General features: G+C 36.2%; 1 protein-coding gene and 1 long non-coding RNA gene across 2 annotated transcripts; both read left to right on the top strand.

Annotated features, from left to right (window-relative positions):
* The first annotated feature begins 3,765 nt into the window (after window positions 1-3,765).
* Window positions 3,766-8,613, top strand: LOC118810549. Its single transcript, XR_005007430.1, has 3 exons — window positions 3,766-3,804; window positions 7,229-7,269; window positions 8,218-8,613. It is a non-coding gene; the product is annotated as an uncharacterized LOC118810549 (long non-coding RNA).
* Window positions 8,614-14,988: 6,375 nt separating this feature from the next.
* Window positions 14,989-19,042, top strand: LOC118810897 (myosin light chain kinase, smooth muscle-like). The gene is made up of 4 exons (XM_036575038.1): window positions 14,989-15,026; window positions 16,418-16,452; window positions 18,554-18,820; window positions 18,993-19,042. Exons 2-4 carry the CDS (start codon window positions 16,428-16,430, stop codon window positions 19,040-19,042), a joined length of 342 nt encoding a protein of 113 aa, XP_036430931.1. The 5' UTR covers window positions 14,989-15,026; window positions 16,418-16,427.

The following is a 19,042-nucleotide window of genomic DNA, read 5'->3' as shown; positions in this document are numbered from 1 at the left end:
TGAACGCTCAAAGAACACTTTGCCTGATTAAAGGGCTTATTGCATCATGAAAGGATTCTTAAGAATGTGCTGTAGATGGTTCTATATAGAACCTTTTCAAAAAGGTCCTGTATAGCACCCAAAAGGGTTCCTCTATTGTTAAAATGTCATGTAATATTATAAGAACCCATTGGTGCTATATCGAATCCTTTTCAAGAAGGTTCTATATAAGCCCATCTACAGCACATTCTCTATCAATCTATAGAACCCTTTCATGATGCAATGAACTCTTTAACCATGCAAAGCATTCTTTGAGCGTTCATAGTTCTTCATAAAATCATTTTCGGTAACACTTTCTATGAATGTCACCTTTGTAAGCATCTATAAACACATTCATAACATGTTATAATGCATTTGTAAGACATTATAAACATAGCTATAAATATTTATAAAAATGCATTACACCTTATAGCCATGTTTATTATGCATTATGAATTGTTAACATAATACATTATAAGTACTGATCATAACATATTATAAGAGCTCGTAAGTCGTATCTGCTCTAAGTAAAGTGAAGCGTACTGTACTAAAGCCTCCTCCAGTGTTAAGAGTGAGGCTTCAAGTTGAAGTATTTACTGAAGGATTTACTGAAACACTAAAACATTCACAGTAAAGCACATTACAGGCTTCAAATGTCAGAGTTTAAACTAGAGCTGCCATCAGTGTTTTACCCAATGTGGGAAAGGTAATGTACACCACCGTTAGCTTGGTATTTGTCTTTACGCTCTCCAAGCTGGGACTGACTTCTTTGGCACTGACATTATAACATGTTATTAACACTATTTATAATGCATTATATTAACAATTCATAATGTATAATAAACATGGCTATAAAGTGTAATTCAGTGTAATTCGTTTTTATAAATATTTATAACCATGTTTATAATACCTTATGAATACATTATAACGTATGTTATAAATGTGTTTATAGATGCTTACAAAGGTGACATTCATAGAAAGTGTTACCCCATTTTCTTTACTAAAGAACCTCTGAGGAACCATCTGTTTCAGAGTAAAAAATGTTATGTAGTAAAAAATCGTTCTATATAGAGCTATAAACACTCAAAGAACCATTTTCATGACTAAAGGGCTCTTCACATTGATAGAGAATGCACTGTATATGGCTCTATATAGAATCTTTTTGAAAAGGTTCTGTATAGCACCCAAAAGTGTTCTTCTATTGTTAAGATGTCATGCTTGTGACAATAGAAAAACCCTTTTGGTGCTACATAGAATCTTTTTCAAGAAGGTTCTATACATAACCATCTACAGCACATTCTCCATCAATCTGAAGAACCCACTTATGATGCAAAGACCCTTTACGCATGCTAAGCGTTCTTTGAATGGATCTTCATAGAACTATTTTCTTAACCAAATAACCCTTTAAGAGCCGTCTTTTATAGTGTAGTAAAGAAAACGGTTCTAAAAAGAATGTGCTGTATAGGGTTCTTCTATTGTTAGAAGCTTGATATTGTCTGAATAGCAGAACACTTTTTGGTGGAATATAGAACACTTTTCAAAAAGGTTAGAAATAGAACCATCTACAGCACATTCTTCATCAATCTGAAGAATCCTTTCATGATGCAAAGAATGCTTTAATCTTGCAAAGGGTTCTTTGAGTTTTCATGGTTCTATATAGAACCATTTTCTTAACTAAATAACCCTTGAAGAGTCATCTTTTTAAAGTGTAGTAAAAAAATGGTTCTATATAGAACCATGAACACTCAACGAACCATTTGCATGATTGCAGTGCTGTAGATGGTTTTATACAGAAGTTTTTTTTTTTAAAAAGAGTTTGTGTATTGTTACAAGATTGATATCATTGCAATAACAGAACCCTTTTTGGTGCTATGTAGTACCATAGTAATACAGCACATTCTCACATTTGTGGAGGGTATTGTAGGTGAGGTTCCATTGAGTCATATATATTGCACCGGGCCTGGCCCACTGAATGCAGTCTTGAAAATGAAAACATTGTGAACATTAAATCCTGTTTTACTTTCTTAAAGTAATGTTGCTCATAAATTAACTTTTTACAATCTTTACAGTGAAAAGAGATCAATTGATTTTCACTCTCCCATCCATAAAAGTAAACTGTCACATCAAAACAGAGAGCTATTTCTATAAGAATAGCAGAATAAGGATTCCAAAAAATGGGGTTTGTAATGACCAGTGCAGGACTATATTTGTATGAAGTCAGTAATTAAGAACAAAGTGCTCAGAAAATAAGATTTCTCTTCTTTCTCTTCTACATCTCTTGTTTAGTAACTGCAGTGCTTGGAGATGTATTCATTCGTGTGGGAAGCACAACAGAAACTCTTGACCTCCTCTTTGTCCACCAGTGGAGAAAAAGAGTATTGCTTGTCTGTCCCTGATACTACAGTGGCCAGAACATCAGGGGTGAGATGACATTTGACCCAGCACTTCTCAAAGCACTGGGGCAATGCACCACCACTTTTTATTGAGTTCAGATCACTTAAAAAAAAAGAGAAAACAAAAAAAGTGTTTTGAACTAAATCAAAACTGTAATGCCCACTGCAAAATGATTGAGAACAGTTGTTGGGCATGTCATACACTACTGACCTGTCGAGTTTGGCTTTGTTCTAGCATTTCTACGCCCATTGACAGTGGATCAGATATTGAATGTTGTTGAATCTCTGGTTTCCCAAAAACTACAATAAAAAGTCATAGGTCATTGGAAAGGGGGCAAAATGCCCTATAATCCAGTAAAGTTTGGAGTTGGTTACTCTTATTTTCGCCCAGTTATGGCACTCTAAATTTCTCAGGCTCTCTGGACCTCCACCACAGGCTAGCCCGCCTCAGGTGTCCTTATGTGGTATTCAAATTCTGAGGGCTGTATCTCAGGCTCACTGAAAGCTAGCAATGCAATCCTTTGGAAAGGGGTTAGCTCCACTCTTGTGGAATTTGGCGTCATCATGGATTATGAAAGTTGGATTTTTAAAGTTGCTTGTTGCAAAACATTCCCGTCTCTTGTGGTTTTATTCATGATATCATCAATGATTACTTTCACTGCATTAATGTTGACTTTAAAAAATCTGAAGTTGTGCAAACCCTACATTGTACAGACCTGGGAGAATAAAAAACAAAATATGTGTAAGTTTTGGAAGCGCAACTGATTACATATTCCATTGCTGGAATTTCCTCCACTTCTTAAAACCAGGCACAAATTAGTGCTAATATCTCAAAGGATTGTTATTGTTGTTGGGAAACTTCCTTTAATGATAACAGCAGACACATCAGCTAGACAGAGTGCATGCCTTAAACACTATGATGATAATTATAGCTATTAGAGCCAGATGTCCATACATGAAAAGATGCAAATCTGCCTTGATAAGACCACAATATGCACTTACATTTTATGTTATTGCATTTCCTGGACTGGAGTAGAATTACATCCTTTTAAAACAATTTAGTGGGAAATAATCACCTCATCACTGAACTTTCAGTTTCTGTTTTGTGTCGAACTCGGAGACAGAAGAAAAGAAAATGTCTAAGGTGAGTGGAAAGAATCTCAGCTACTGGAGAAACTGAGTAGAAAAATGCAATTTCTTCATTTTTTTTACCTAACTGATGCAGAACTAGAAAAATTATGTCATGAGGACCCCACCCTGCCCCCCTCCCCTCCGTTATCCTCATGGAGTCGAAAGTGAAAGTGAAATGAGCCTGTATATATGCGGAGGAAAAACTGCAGACACCAGACAGACAGAGGAAGAGACTCAGACCTCAGCATCATTTCTTGTAAAGGTAAGAGCTGCTGTAACTTTGTATAAGAATTTTTAAGATTAAAGAGGTAAAATGTGAATTACTATAACAACACATGTACTGTGTTAGTCATGGCTAAACCTGCCACAGTTTCAAACCTCATAATGTAGCTTTATGTAATTCTGCATTTATCAATTTTCTCATTTTGTCTAGTTAAACACAAGTGCCAGAAAATACAATATACACAGTGCAGACAATACAGTATAATAAATAAATATGAAAAACTTACAATAAAAACAGAACAGAACACAGGCAGTACATGATACTGAGAGTATGTGGAGCTGTGCAAAGGAGGGGGTAAAATAATATGACATATTAGCAGCTTAGCAGATAGCCTAACATATATAAGCATAGCAGTCACTGAGGTAGCAGTCAGAACTATATACAGTATACAGTATTTGGTTGATACAGTAATTCTAGCAGCTAATATTGAAGTAGAATGTGCAAAAAATGCAAGTCAGATATTGTTGTGGAAATAAAAGCTGCAAAAATGCAAGTATTCAGATCTACAGTCATAGCAAGTGAAGTGTTACAGTGAAATGCAGTAACTATAAATGGAAAAACGACCTTACATTCTCCAAAAGTACTGTTGGGTACAATGTAGAATTTATGGTGGGCTACAATGGCAAGCTGCCAGAAACAGCCTCAAAGAGTAATGCTGCCGCCACCACAATTAAAGTTTTTTGGGTTTAGTCTAATATGTAGAATATGTATGTAACTGTGGCCAACCACTTTCTTAAAAATAAAGATGCAAGAAAGCTGCAAAATTTAAGGTGGAATTGAAAACTTGAACATGAAGCTGGAGAATAAAAAGTCAATTTCAGCTTCATGGTAAATGTAGTGCTTGTTAAATTTGCAGCAGACATTAAAATTGCTCTAATAGAAAGAGTTCTGTTTCTTTTGATTAACTACAATGGTGAAAATGGTAAACTGGCCTGGTAAGTTTCTCTAGTAAGACTAGAGTTTAAGTGCTCAGTTATGACTAACTGATGCTATTGATGCTATTCAGATGCCTCTGTAAACTACAACCTCATTTCCAATAAAGTTGGGATGCTGTGCAGAATGTAAATAAAAATAGAATGCAATGATATGCAAATCATGTGAACCACATTTTTAAAGGAAAATACTACGAATACAACATATAAAATGTTGAAACTGAGAAATGTTATTGCTTTTTGAAAAATATATGCCCTTTTTGAATTTGATGCGGACAACACGTTCCAAAAAAGGTGGGACAGGGGCATGTTTACCACTGTGTTTCATCACCTCTTCTTCTAGCAACACTCTGTAAGTGTTTGGGAACTGAGGAGACCGACTACTGTAGTTTTGAAAGTGAAATGTTTTCCCGTTCTTGTTTGATACAGGATTTCAGCTGCTCAACAGTTCAAGGTCTCTTTTGTCGTATTTTTCATTTCATAATATGGCAGGTGTTATCAGTGGGTGACGTATGCAATGTGGTTTTACATTGTCTTGCTGAAATAAGCAAAGCCTTCCCTGAAAAAGACGTCATCTGGATGGCAGCATAAGTTGCCAAAACATGTATATCTCATTCAGCATTAATGTTGCCTTCACAGATATGAATGTCACCCTAGCCATGTGCACTAATGCCCCCCTATACCATCATGAATACTGGCTTTTGAACTGGGCACTGATAACAAGCTAAGCGGTCTTCATCTTGGAGGACAGAGTGTCCATGATTTCCAAAAAGAATTTCAAATGTTGATTTGTCAGACCACAGGACACTTTTCCACTTTGCTTCAGTCCATTTTAAATGAACTCAGGCCCAGAGAAGGTGGCAGCATTTCTGGATCCTGTTCATATATGGTTTCTGGTTTGCATTTTAGAGTTTTAACTTGCTTTTGTGGATGCAGCGACAAACTGCTTTTACAGACAGTGGTTTTCAGAAGTGTTCCTGAGCTCATGCAGTGATTTCCACTACAGAATCATGTCTGTTTTTTAATGCAGTGCCTCCTGAGGACCCAAAGATCACGGCCAGCAAATGCTGGTTTTTGGTCTTGTCCCTTGCATACAGAGATTTCTCCAGATTCTCTGAATCTTTTAATGATATTATGTACTGTAGATGATGAAAAGCAAAAGTTCTTTGCTATTTTGCGTTGAGAAACGTTGTTCTTGAATTGTTGCACTATTTAATCATGCAGTGAACCCCTCTTCATCTTTACTTCTGAAAGACTCAGCCTCTCTGGGATGCTTTTTTATACCCAATCATGTTACTGACCTGTTGCCAATCAACCACCAGGTGTTTTTTTGGCATTACACAACCTTACCAGCCTTTTGTTGCCCCCATCCCAACTTTTTTGAAGCATGCTATTGGCATCAAATTCTAAATGGGCATATGTTTTTAAATTAACAATAAAATTTCTCAGTTTCAACGTTTGATATGTTGTCTTTGTACTATTGTCAACTAAATATAGACTTTAAATGATTTGCGCATCATTGCATTTTGTTTTTATTAACATTTTGCACAGCATCCCAACTTTTTTGGAAATAGGGTTGTAGAAAAAGTCAAACATAAGCATAGTAACAGACATTTGACGACATGACTATGATGTATTAAATTTACTTTAGATGCAGTTTTCTCTACAGTCTCGAGTCTGACTTGAGCCCAAGTTACATGACTTAAGTCCACACCTCTGGCTATAACAGGGTGCAATTTCAGAGAGGATGGAAGAGGATGTGATGTGATATCACCTACTGAACTCTTGAAGATTAAGTGGCAAGAAAAGATTTTTAATTTTCTTTTTCCAATATGTTAAACTCTCCAAATACATAGAAATCATGCATTAACACTGGCAGAAAATTGTCAAATTTAAGTGTATTCTTTGTAGAGGATGTGTTTCACTTATTTTCACTGAGAAAATCAACAAAGCGTATAATTGAACCATGGACAACCAAATTAGAGCAAACCCTAGTCAAAAGTTTTGCTATTTTAGAGAATTACTGACTGCAGTAAAAGAAAAAGTACCTTTCCAAAAACATGAGTAGACATCCAAAAGTAGCACCCCAAAAAGTTACTTTAGAACTGGGTAACTTATAGAACTGCAGTGGAACTACATAGCAAATCCAGCATCTATCAGCATTGAAACTGAAATTTGTTTGGTGCTATTCTTCTTTTTGGGAGCCTTTGGTCTAAAACAAAATGCTAAAGCTCAAAAGTCAAACGTGTAACCACATGGAACTCAGCACAGATACTGTCACCAACAGCAAAACAAAAGCAACTAAATATTAATGACATTAAGATATTTTGTTAGAAGTAAAAATGTGTGTAGAAACAAGACCTTCCAATCTAATTCCATTTCTATTTCTGTTACCATTTTTACTTCTTATGCATTTGTGTAAAATTGCAGAGTTACAGATTCGATATATGATGATCAATATTTTTTTTTAGTTCCAGACATTCAAACATGGGAGCATCTGAAAGCAGCCCTGGTGAGTTTAAATGATCCAATCCAAATAAGACAGCATTCATAAGGCCACAGGACTCCTACATAAGCTTTTCATGAGAACTGACATAACCATATATAAATGTTTGAAGTATTTTGGTTGTGACAATTTCACCTAATTTTGAGAACTAAAAAACTAGTCAGTACATGATTAGCAAACATTGCTTTGAACAGTTGTACACATAAAATCCTAACATTTTTCATCAAAACACAAAAAAGTTTACTTAATTGCAGAAAATATGTGTTTCAGTACTGACCATTTTTAATGTTTCACACTGATTTTCAGACTTTGCGACAAATTTATGTAAAACAATGGGATCTCCCTGCTCACCACGTGGCAATAACGATAACACCAAATCAGTCACTGTTACATTTATTCAGTGAATGTTTAACCAGAACAAAATAGTAATCTTATTATCTGGTTAAACACATTTCAAAGAAATTTAAAATGTATACATTTATCCACTTAAAGTTTTGGTATTTTTTGGGTCAATTACAATTAAAATTGCAATTATAAAGTATTTACATGTGACAGTCACACATGCCATATGTTGTTATTTTCAGGAGACCCTGGGCTGCTCAGATATTCCATTGTTTCACATGTAAATGCTAACAGAAAATTGATATCTTTATGAATTTGGGTCATTTCTGATCAAAAATTTATCTAGTGCCTGCCAAATTTTGTATTTTACAGTAGTATCTTTTCCGAAATTGTTAGTCTGGAGTGCCTGTGAGGTGAAAGTGCAATCATTTTGATGGTGATTCATTTTATTGGTTATTATGAGTAAAAATAAACAATTAGCATAAGGCAGACATGTTTTTTTATTGATTTTCTGTCCTTTTGGATTCTCTTGGATAAAACTCTGATAAACAGCAACATTTCCTGTTTTATTAGTATGTTTTTCTAATAATTCCATCCTCCTGTTTTGAATAGAATTTCACTCTGTTATGGCTGATAAACAAGTGAAAGTCGGACAGGATGTTACTCTTCACTGTGAGGTGAACACACGAGAAGTAACAGCAACGTGGGAGAAGAACGGACGCAGCTTGGAATGTGTGGAGGGCAAACACTTGATAAGACAAAGTGGTACATCAATTACCTTGACAATCAAGAATGTTCAACAAGCGGATGGAGGGAGATACACAGTACACCTGAGGAATGTCTCTGGCAGTACCTCATGCTCTGCTATGGTCATTGTTTGTAATTAAGAATTGTGCACCTCAGTGACTAAGTACTTTATTCAAACACTAACAGGCTGCTCACTGTAATCGTCATGGACAGTCATCCACTAAGTCTTTATGGCTCTACCAAGACGTCTTATATCAGAATAAAAAGAATCATGTTTCAAACTGAATTGAGTCATGCTGTCTCCCTCAAGTACTCCAGTCATGCTGTCTCCCTCAAGTACTCCAGTATTATACAACACTGCTTCAGTTATTGCCACCTAGGTATCAGCTGACAGGTGTCAGTCCTGAGTTGTCAGCTATCAGTCATCACTTATGAGATATGAGGTGCCAGTCATCAGTCGTCACTTGTCATGCATCAGTTGTAAGGAATCAGTGGTCAGGTATCAATTTTCAGTCATCAGGTATCACTTTTCAGGTATCAGATATCATCTGTCAGGTATCGGGTGTCAGATATCGGTCATCAGTTATGAGATATCAGTTGTCAAGTATCAGGTATCAGTCATCAGTTGTCAGGTATTAGATATCAGATATCAGTCGCCTGTTTTCAGGTATCAGATTTCCATCGTCAGTTGTCAGTTGCAAAGGTAAGGGTGAAACTTTCATGCATCTAGTACATACATACATACATCATCTAAACCGCTTATCCTTCTGGGTCGCGGTGGGGTGCTGGAGCCTATCCCAGCTGTCATTGGGCGGAAGGCAGAATACACCCTGGACAGGTCGCCAGTCCATCGCAGGGCAGACAGACAGACATACATATACAATCACACACACATTCACACCTAGGGGCAATTCAGCATTTCCAATTGGCCTGACTGCATGTCTTTGGACTGTGGGAGGAAACCGGAGTACCCGGAGGAAACCCACGCAGACACGGGGAGAACATGCAAACTCCACACAGAAGTCGCCCAGCCGGGAATCGAACCCAGGCCCTTCTTGCTGTGAGGCGACAGCGCTACCCACTGCGCCACCGTGCCGCCCATGCATCTAGTAATGTGGTAATAATTTCCATTCAACTTGACAGTTACACAAAGCAACACAGATACAAATAGAGTTGTGTGCAACACAATTTGAGAGGTTTGCAACCCTTGCAGGAGAGTTTCAAATAAGTTGCAGGATGCTTTAATCTTCCTCTAATGCAAGTAAAGCCAGTCTTAGGGATATTAAGGTATGGAAAATGAACCCAAACAGTTGGGTTAGAGCTCAGTCTGGTCTTATACTCTCCATGTAAAAGACGCTAAACAAAATCATTTATAAGAATAGTGCAGAGATGAGGACACAAGTAAGTGACTCAGATTGAAATTGCACTCAAGTTGCATATGCCAAAAGTCACGGGAAAGGAACTTGTATTGTGTAGGACCCCCTCTACACTGCAAAAAAATTTAGCTTGCACAACAGGTACAGAATTTCCCCGATTTTTTTTTGTTCACTCAACTTTTATAATTTATCTGTTATATTGACTGACATTTTTTTGTCAACACTACAAGAAATATTTAGTTGAGCTAAGATGAGTACAACTATTCTTGAGCAAAGCTCTTTGAGCTGTACTGACTTGTACTAATTTTTATTTCTTTGTTTAACAAGCAAGCTTTTTGAAGTTGAGTTAACTAAATGTATTCTTTGGAAATCAGTACTAAGGAATATTAATTTGTGCCATTAAACTTAAAGAACACAGTTAGTGTCCAGCTCTACAGTAAAACCATGAATGTGTAAAGAAATAGAAGAGGTAGTACAACACAGGTGATCACAGCTGAGTAATCAATAATCTGCCACAGTTCTAAGAAAATAATGTTATACATTAAGCTACTATGTACTGTATCACGTCCTCTAAATTTAACAATTCTTAAAGCTCACCTGTGTTCACCAGTATGTGGAAATGAACCGATTACACCAAAAAGCATTTTGAAGCAACTGCTTTAATTGTCAAAACGACTTAAACAGAATTTACAATTCAGAAAAAAATGAGTGAAACATAAGTAAAGAAACAGTTGCAAAGATGTTTACCAAAAAACTACAAACTAAATTGTTGTTGTACTTGATTATGTACAGCTACCTTGTATCTATACTCATTTCCTATTTAATCAGGTCCATTTATTGTATAAGACTGCAAGTTAGGAATACCTTAGAAATGGCCAGTGAGTGCATATGTATGTGTGGGAGAGAGAGACAGAAAGTGAATGAACATCTGAAGCCCACCTCACTGTGCTAAACATACTCGTCCCTTAACAGATGTGGAGGTCTCTGGTCAATTTCTTTGCCACTTGCATCTTGTGAGGTTGGATTCTTCATGGCTATATCAAAAATGAAGAAAAAGTAAGCAAAATTGGTAATAAACACTCACCAGATGAAAAAAACACCAAGAAAAAGAAAAGACATACAGAACAGAATACAAGAAGGAGCATGTTATTGTGAATAACAATGTACTATGTTTTTTCACAACATCACACAATCTTGAAAGCTCTTGCTTTCATGCAACAGTTTTGCAAAATATAGAAAAAAGCAAAGCACGGGAGCCATACCTCTAAATACATCCTAAAATTCATAACACTGGCAATATTTTGAGCTAAAAGATGCAGTAAAACATATAATGAAATCTGTACTAATAATACAAAGAGCAATACTATAAAAAGAACTATCAGTAAAAGCACCTGGGACAAGCTTTAAGTCCTGATCAGTCGAGAACCAGTCAGATGGCTGTAGGAAGAGAGAACATTTGGCAAAATGCTAACTTCAACAACTGAATCAGATGCAGTCATGTTTCTTTTGACTAACTAAACTTATAGAAGCATTCAATCCTCTCAAATCTAGAAAAGACTTCCATACTTAAATTTGCTTCCATACCTGAAAAATACAAATACTTTTTTGTTCCTGACCTTTTCCAGGCTTAGATGGTCAGCGAGGAGCAGGGTGGGCAAAATACAAATACCAACTTGAGTAAAAGCAGAAATTATCTTAGTTAAATATTACCTGTGTAGAGGTATTCAGTCAACATTTTAGCTTGAGTACTTCTAATTTACATATGTATCAGAAGCAAAGGTCTTTATAGAAAATGTTAATTTTGATTAATACTTTCTGTTAAGAAGACTTTGCTATAGACACAAACAGTGAACTCTGATGTCTGCAGCCACACAGGCCTCCTTAACAAATTATATATCAGAATAATATAACTGCAACTGTTAATGTCCATGATCGTATTAAACACATTTCATTATACATAATACACTAAATTCTGTTTCACCATTATCTTCCATCTGCAATGACGTTCACAAATAAAAACATATATAAAATAAAATAACAAATAACCAATAATAGTTTTACAGTTTATGAAAAGGAATTTAAAAAAAAAAGAAAAAGTTGAGAAAACACAATCCGCTGTAGGCGAGATCAGAGGCATCCTCACCAGTCAGAGTTTTAGCGATTTTAAAATGAAAATGAAAAATTCTGGTGCAAATTAGGTTAAACAAAAAAGTTTTATTACCTAGAAACAACATTGTCTCCATCCTTAAAAGCTGGCAGACTCTCGTCCACATTGTACTGAAGGATATTAGTTACCAGTTCTCAACAAAGCAGGCCATAGTTCTCCTTTTTATTTTCCATTAAATCACCTTAAATCTCAATGTTTTCATTCCACAATTTGAGGTGGCACAGAAGTATGAATAAAAGTCAACTTCAGCTTCACGCTGTAAAAAAATTACTTGTCAGTTCAACCTAAAAAAATACTTCATGTGGTAACAATAAAAAAAAAAATATTCAAGCTAAATAAATAATTTGAATGAACGATTCTTTCAATTAATGTAACTTTTTGAGCTGAATAAAATGCTCAGTACCATATGAAGTAATATTTTAAGTTGAACTGATGAACCATTTTTTTGCAAATGAGAACTGTTGAGTACTAAGAAAAACAAACCAGCAACATGTTAAAGAAAGAAATGTATATAAAGCTGCTTCCATACCTGAGAAATGCTGGTGGTAGATGTAAGAGATGTGGAGGTTATTACAAGAACAGTACCAATGTGGTTAAGCCTTAAAGCAACATGAATAGAAGAGAAAACAAAGATTTCACAAACATTAGTCTGATACAGTATTTTCTGTATCAAGTCACTTACAAGTCACTTACAAGTCACTTAGCATCTAGTTACCAAATCATGGCTCAGTTGAAATAATAACTTACCGTTTTAACTGTAACTGCAGCTCCAGAGTAAAGCTGGTCTGTGGTGTGTTACGCCATTAGCCTGCTAGCCAGCAAGCTAACAACCTCACACATCACAGAACCTGGTTATTTTCTCCTTTTCTGTCACGCCAACGCCAGACACTCGACCTCACTTGCTCAGATTTGAGCCTTTATTCGTCGTGGGTTAGGATAAGTTAGCCGGAACTGAGCCGGTCTTCCAGCGGAGCTATTGACTTAGCCTGCTAACGTTAGCTAAGCATGCTCAAATACGTTAGTTAGTTAGCTAACAACTCTAACAAGTGTACACACCAGTTTATTAGACATGGAATATAAATTCGACACCGTTCCAAATTCATTAAAAAAATAATTTCTCATATTATTTTGTGAGAGCACTCATCTAAAAGATGTGACTCCCTAGGCGAGCTACCACAGAAGATAATGGCGAGCTAACTAACTGACTGTTAGCAAACGACACTCATGTTCGTTTTAACATAATGAAGAGTTCAAATTATAGTATTAGGTTTGAGTAAATGTCTGACTGAAAAACTGTTGGTACGTCAAATAAACCAAGCATTTACTTACCAGACATGTTTTGAAGCTTTCCAAAGTTTCCAGAAGCTGCTCTAAGCGCGTGCTTCCCACGGTGGAGCGTTGGTGAGGGCTTGGACCTCAGTACGGGTAGAATCTGCCTCAATACAGGTAGAATCTGCCTTTATTTTTTCCCTAAACATCAGTTGCCGAGTCTTGCCCGTACCCATCCCGATTCCCGTGTGCCAAAACTCTTAGCCGAGACTGCCGCACATCAAACGAGCTCGGGCGACTCTTCATGTTAGCTGGGTTAGTAGCCCGTTAGCATGTTAGCTAGTGTCATCTAGCTAACAGCCATCCTGCTGTGGGAATATAATGTTATAGTTAGCTACTTAGTCCAGCACTGATAATGTACAATATAAACCAAATAGCGTCTGCTAATGGCTGTTTTTTGTGAAGTGTTAACTTTTGCAGCAAAAATGATTTTTATGTGTAGTTTTGTACTATACTGAACGCAGTATAGATTGTTGTGTGGAATTATAATGAATATATTACCATCATAATTAATAAGAAATCCATAATCATATACTAAAAAGTTAATTAACAAAAGTGTATTAATCCTCTCACTAAGTATAGGCCTTGCTGTGTGTAAGCTAGGGGATTTCGCAATGAAAAGTCCCTGAGGTTCAGAAAGTCTCTAGAAGTTAGTGTGCTTTTGTTATGAGGGCAAGCTGACCCCAAAGAGTGAGGTAAGCTGATAGGAAACCAGACGGTATCAGTGTTGGAACCAGTTTAAAAAGACAAAATTTAATTAAAAACCTTGAGAGGATAGGAGTAGCTTGGGACAGCTGAGTATGCAAGTTTTTAAAAAATCAAGGACACGTGCGATCGGAAATAAGGGTTTCCAACTGAAGTGTAAAAATGGGAAATAATGGGAACCAAAGTGAGATGAGAAAAGGTAAAAGGGAGGGGGCGATTGCTTCATCGCCCCCAAACAGGGTATAAAAAATTATGTCTCTGTAATGTACTTTGCATTTGGTTGTCCGGAGGCCATCTTGCCACCTGAAGCTGAATAAAGAAGAGGGCCTTTTCCTTCCTTCAAAAAGAATTCAACGGCTGAAGTCTTTTATTCAACGTTCTTTTATTTTTGACTGAACTTCATTTTATTTTTGCGTTTATGAGAACAAGCAACTGGATTTATTGAAAAACTTAAACATAGTTGTAAAACTGATTAGTTTAATTTCTTTCCATATGTTGGGGCTCTGAGCGAGAGGGAATTGCATTTAGTCCCGACAGTTGAGACAATTAAATCATCATGAGAAAGTTGGGCCAACTGTATTTTTTACATTTGCCTAACATTTAGCGAGTTGGATTTTTTTACAGTGTAGCCCAGCGAAGTGCAGCAACTTGATGTGGCATCGATTCCACATGTGGAGGGAAGATGTCTGAAGGGATGTTGAGTCATGCCATCTGGATAGCCACCCATAGCATTGTGGTATTTATAAGTGTAGGATCTCTGGTGTTAATGGACCTCTCCACCACATCCCATAAACGCTCTACTGGGCTGATGTCGGGTGAACGTGCAGGCCACACCATTCGTCAGAACTCTCCAGAATGCTCATCAAATCAATTCTGGACTCAAACCTCAAAGGTGCTTTTAGTTTCAATTTTTTAGAAATTGGTGCTTCACAAGATAAACCGGTATAAGCATCATGTCCCCCTCCCCTACAATGTGAAAGTCCCCTACAAAGTGAAAGTGAAATGGATGTGTATATATAGACAAGAAGAGCTGCAGACACAGAGCATCACACAGAGAAGGAGAAGGAGACACAGAATCAGCATCACTTCTTACAAAGGTAAGTTAAGCTACATTTGAAAGCAGGGAGTTCTTAAGATTTCAAAATGAGTTCAAAGGTGAATTACTATAAGAGCACATGTACTGTGTTAGTCATGGCTAAACCTGACACACAACCCACATAATGTAGTTTGTGCAATTATGCATTCATCATCATTTCTAGTTTTTGTCTAGTTATTCTTTGCAATCATGAATTCAACAAAAAGTAAGAAATGCAAATGTTCACTGTATGATGTGTGATGGCTCGCTTGCATGACCAGTCAGTAAAGAAGTTAACATATTCTCTAAAATTTATAAATGGCATTTTCCAGCAAATTCAAGAACACAATTTCTATTTATTTGCGTTTATCATATAGGAAAAAAAAAATAAAATACAATAAGATATATAAAATGTGCCAATTATTTTGCACAGGCTACCTTTAAAGTTTTATGTCTCCTAGTATGTTGAATTCAGCAAGTAAAAAAAAACTGTGCATTAACATTTGCATAATTTGACAAATAAACTCTATTTACTCTATTTACTATTTGACAAATAAAAAGTTCTGCCTGGTACAATGTAGAATTCATGTTTGGCTACAGTGACAAGCTGATAGAAATACAGACTGTAATGCTGCCACCACCATGCTTTACATTTTATGATTTTTTTCTTTTGGAAAAGATTTCATTTTTTGTCTAATATTGTCTGTCATTATGGCCAGCAGAATAACTTTTGGTTTCCTAAATAACCTTTCAGTGCATTGTTCTTTAAAAAAATCCTCAATTGAAAGGTTCTTTAGAGGGCCAATATTTATATTGTTAGATTTATAAGCCCATCTCACTGATGTTTTGACAGAGGGGAATGTGAGGGGAAAACACCTGAACTATTTCAGGTTAAACTTGCTGCCATGCCGTCTGTTATCAAGCTTACCTTCTAACAAATGTTCAACAACAAATTACCTGACTATATATATATATATATAAGTCAGGTAATACATATACACACAGACACATACATACATACATACATATATATACACATTTTGTGCTATTCTCTTTTTGTGATCCTTTGGTCTAAAATAACATGATGCTGTCACCAACAGACAAAAACAATAAGTTACTAAATGTTGTCAACTAAAACTTTGTTGAGTAAAAATTTCAATTCTTTCTTCAAGAATTTACACAATATAGATGGACAAAAGTAAAATTCTCAGGCAACTATAAGTCCATCAATAATGTAATTAAGTGCAACCCACCTCTGAACATGTTGTTGCAAGAAGTGTTTAAATACAAAACCTTCCAGTCTGATTCCATTTCCATTTCTGTAAGCATTTTACTTCCTGGGTATTTGTGTAATACTGGGAAGAGATATACATGCAATATATAAATAACAATACTATTATTTTTGTCTTTCAGAAATTTAAACATGGGATCAAGTACAACAAAACCTGGTGAGTTTAAATTCCAATCCAAACAGGACAGCATTCATAAGGTTACACAACACCTACATACACCTTTCATGACAACTGACTTAAGCCTATGTAGATATTTATAAAGACCTTTATTTCAAGAAGCATAACTTGCTGAGGTAAAATGATAAGTAAATTGTCAAAAGCAGTCCTTATGACAACTGATGCTTGTTGGAATAAGCCTTTATAAATGTCTTTGTAGGTTTCATGAAAAAAGATATAAGCTGAAATGTACAGTTTTACTGAATTAGTTCAATCTGTGGTCCCACAGTAAAATCTATGTAAAAAGAATTTTCTGAACACAGTTATAACACAATTATAATGCATTCATAAGGCATCATAAATATGGCTATAGATATTTATAAGAATGTATTGCATTCTATAACCATGCTTATTATGCCTTTCAAATTATTAACATAACACATTTAAGTATTGTTCGTAACATGTTATTACAGCTTGTAAGTTGTATTTGTCAGCTCCAAGTGAGGCACACTGTACTGAAGTCTCCTCCAGTATTAAGACTGAAACACTGCAACATACAAAGTAAAATCCATTACAATCTTCAAATATCAGATTTTAAACTAGTGTTGCCATCAGTAGTATTTTACCCAATGTGGAAAAGTCAATGTACACCACTGTCAGCTTGGCGCTAAATTAACACTGCATATCCAATAGAATGCTAGCAGAAATTAGCATTACTGTAGTGCAGTGTAGTGATGTTATAGAGTGAAGGTTTCTAGCGGTTAATGTTAGAACCAGTGAATGAGCAAATAGCACTTTACTAGCTTTCCTCTCACTCCCCATACCTTCGCTGTGCATTGTAGGAATAACTCTGGGCTGGGCAACTTGTTTAGGGCTGGTATCTGAATATTCAGGACTTAAGCTCCAAAGGTGCAGACCTAACACCCATGGTGAAAAATAAGATACTGGAAATGCCATGGTGTAAATAAATGTGTTTGTCTTATTGTACTTTATACTCTACAGGCTGGCACTGACAATACAACATGTTTTTAACACTACTTATTATGCATTATGTACTTTACACGTTAATGTGAAATGTAATCCATTTTTCATTCATATTTATAGCCATATTTATAATGCCTCATGAATACATTATAACATGTTATGAATGTGCTAATAGATGCTCATAGACATGGTATTCGTAGAAAATATTAGTAAAATTTCTTTTAAAGTGAAGATTTAACTTAAAAGAAGCTGTACTCAAAAATGCTGTACAATTGTTTTTGCTATTAAAACACAAACAGTTTTATTCCAAAAGCAGAGCCTTATTTTAGTCACACCCCTCCATTTTATGGCAGGAAGTGAGACTGCATGCCTGTCCCTCATGGCCACACGTTAGATCCTATTGCTCTGAAGTAAATGTGCCCCGACGGTTTGAAAATCCGAGTGGAACATTAAGAATTGTCACTACCGAAACATATTATCTGCAATTAAGTCAACTTCTTTGTGTTTTAATGAATAATAATAGGATTTTATGTTGTGTTTGCTAATCATGTACTGGCTAGCATTTTTGAGTTCTGCTCAAATTTTTGCAGTCGTGGGCTGGAGATTAGGGAACCAGCGCTGTGACTGGAAGGTCACTGCTTCAATCCCCTGAGCCGAAGTATGTGACTGAAGTGCCCTTGAGCAAGGCACCTAACACCCAACTGCTCCCCAGGCGCTGTGGATAGGCCTGCACTTTGAATACAAACTGTGCTATTGCTGTCAGTTTCTCCAAATGGTTGAAAAATGTTACAAATGGAACTGTAATGGTTTTAGTCACAACTGTGTATAAGTTTAACTCTATATCTAAGCAAACTGCACAGAAAAAACGTAGCAAAATATGACCGGTAAAATTACAGAACAGTGCCTTTATTTCCTGGGCATTTGTACTTGGCATAATAGCACCTTCTGCTTTCAGTTGTGGGACAAGTGCTTCCTGATATGTATTTTGTTAGTTTCCAAATGCACTTTCAGATACACTGAAACATTTCAGATACTGTGAATACTGACATATGTAGACGAAATCTCCCTGTTGAATGAGAATCGTTTCCTAATACTCTCATCCTCCTATTTCCAACAGAATTTGTCTCTGTTTTGGTTGATCAAAATGTGGCAGAAGGAGAAGATGTTACTCTTCGCTGTGTGGCAAACACAGGAGAAGTAACAGCAAAATGGGAGAAGAATGGACGCAGATTGGAATGTGTACACAACAAGTACACAATAAATCAATATGGTACAACATTTAGCTTGACAATCAAGAACACTGCAAAGGAAGATCAAGGGAAATACACAATACACCTGTGGAATCAAGCTGGTAGTGCCTCATGCTCTGCTGTGGTCACTGTTGGTATGTATGAATTCTGCACTTGAGTAGCTAGGGTCTTTATTCACACCCTAACAGACTGCTCACTGTAATAGACTGCTTATATTAAATATTCACAGTAAAATTAAACAATCGCTCAAATTTAACCCTATACAAAGATGTTTCATTTGCACATTGTTGTTATGTTGCTCTTCAGACCTCCACTACAGGCTAGCATCTTTGAAAGGCCACCTTGGGTGTTCCTAA

The sequence above is a fragment of the Colossoma macropomum genome, unplaced genomic scaffold (assembly GCF_904425465.1).
Source record: "Colossoma macropomum unplaced genomic scaffold, Colossoma_macropomum, whole genome shotgun sequence".
Lineage (NCBI taxonomy): Eukaryota > Metazoa > Chordata > Actinopteri > Characiformes > Serrasalmidae > Colossoma > Colossoma macropomum.
Note: the sequence above shows the minus strand (reverse complement) of the source record. Positions and strands in the feature narration are given on the sequence as shown.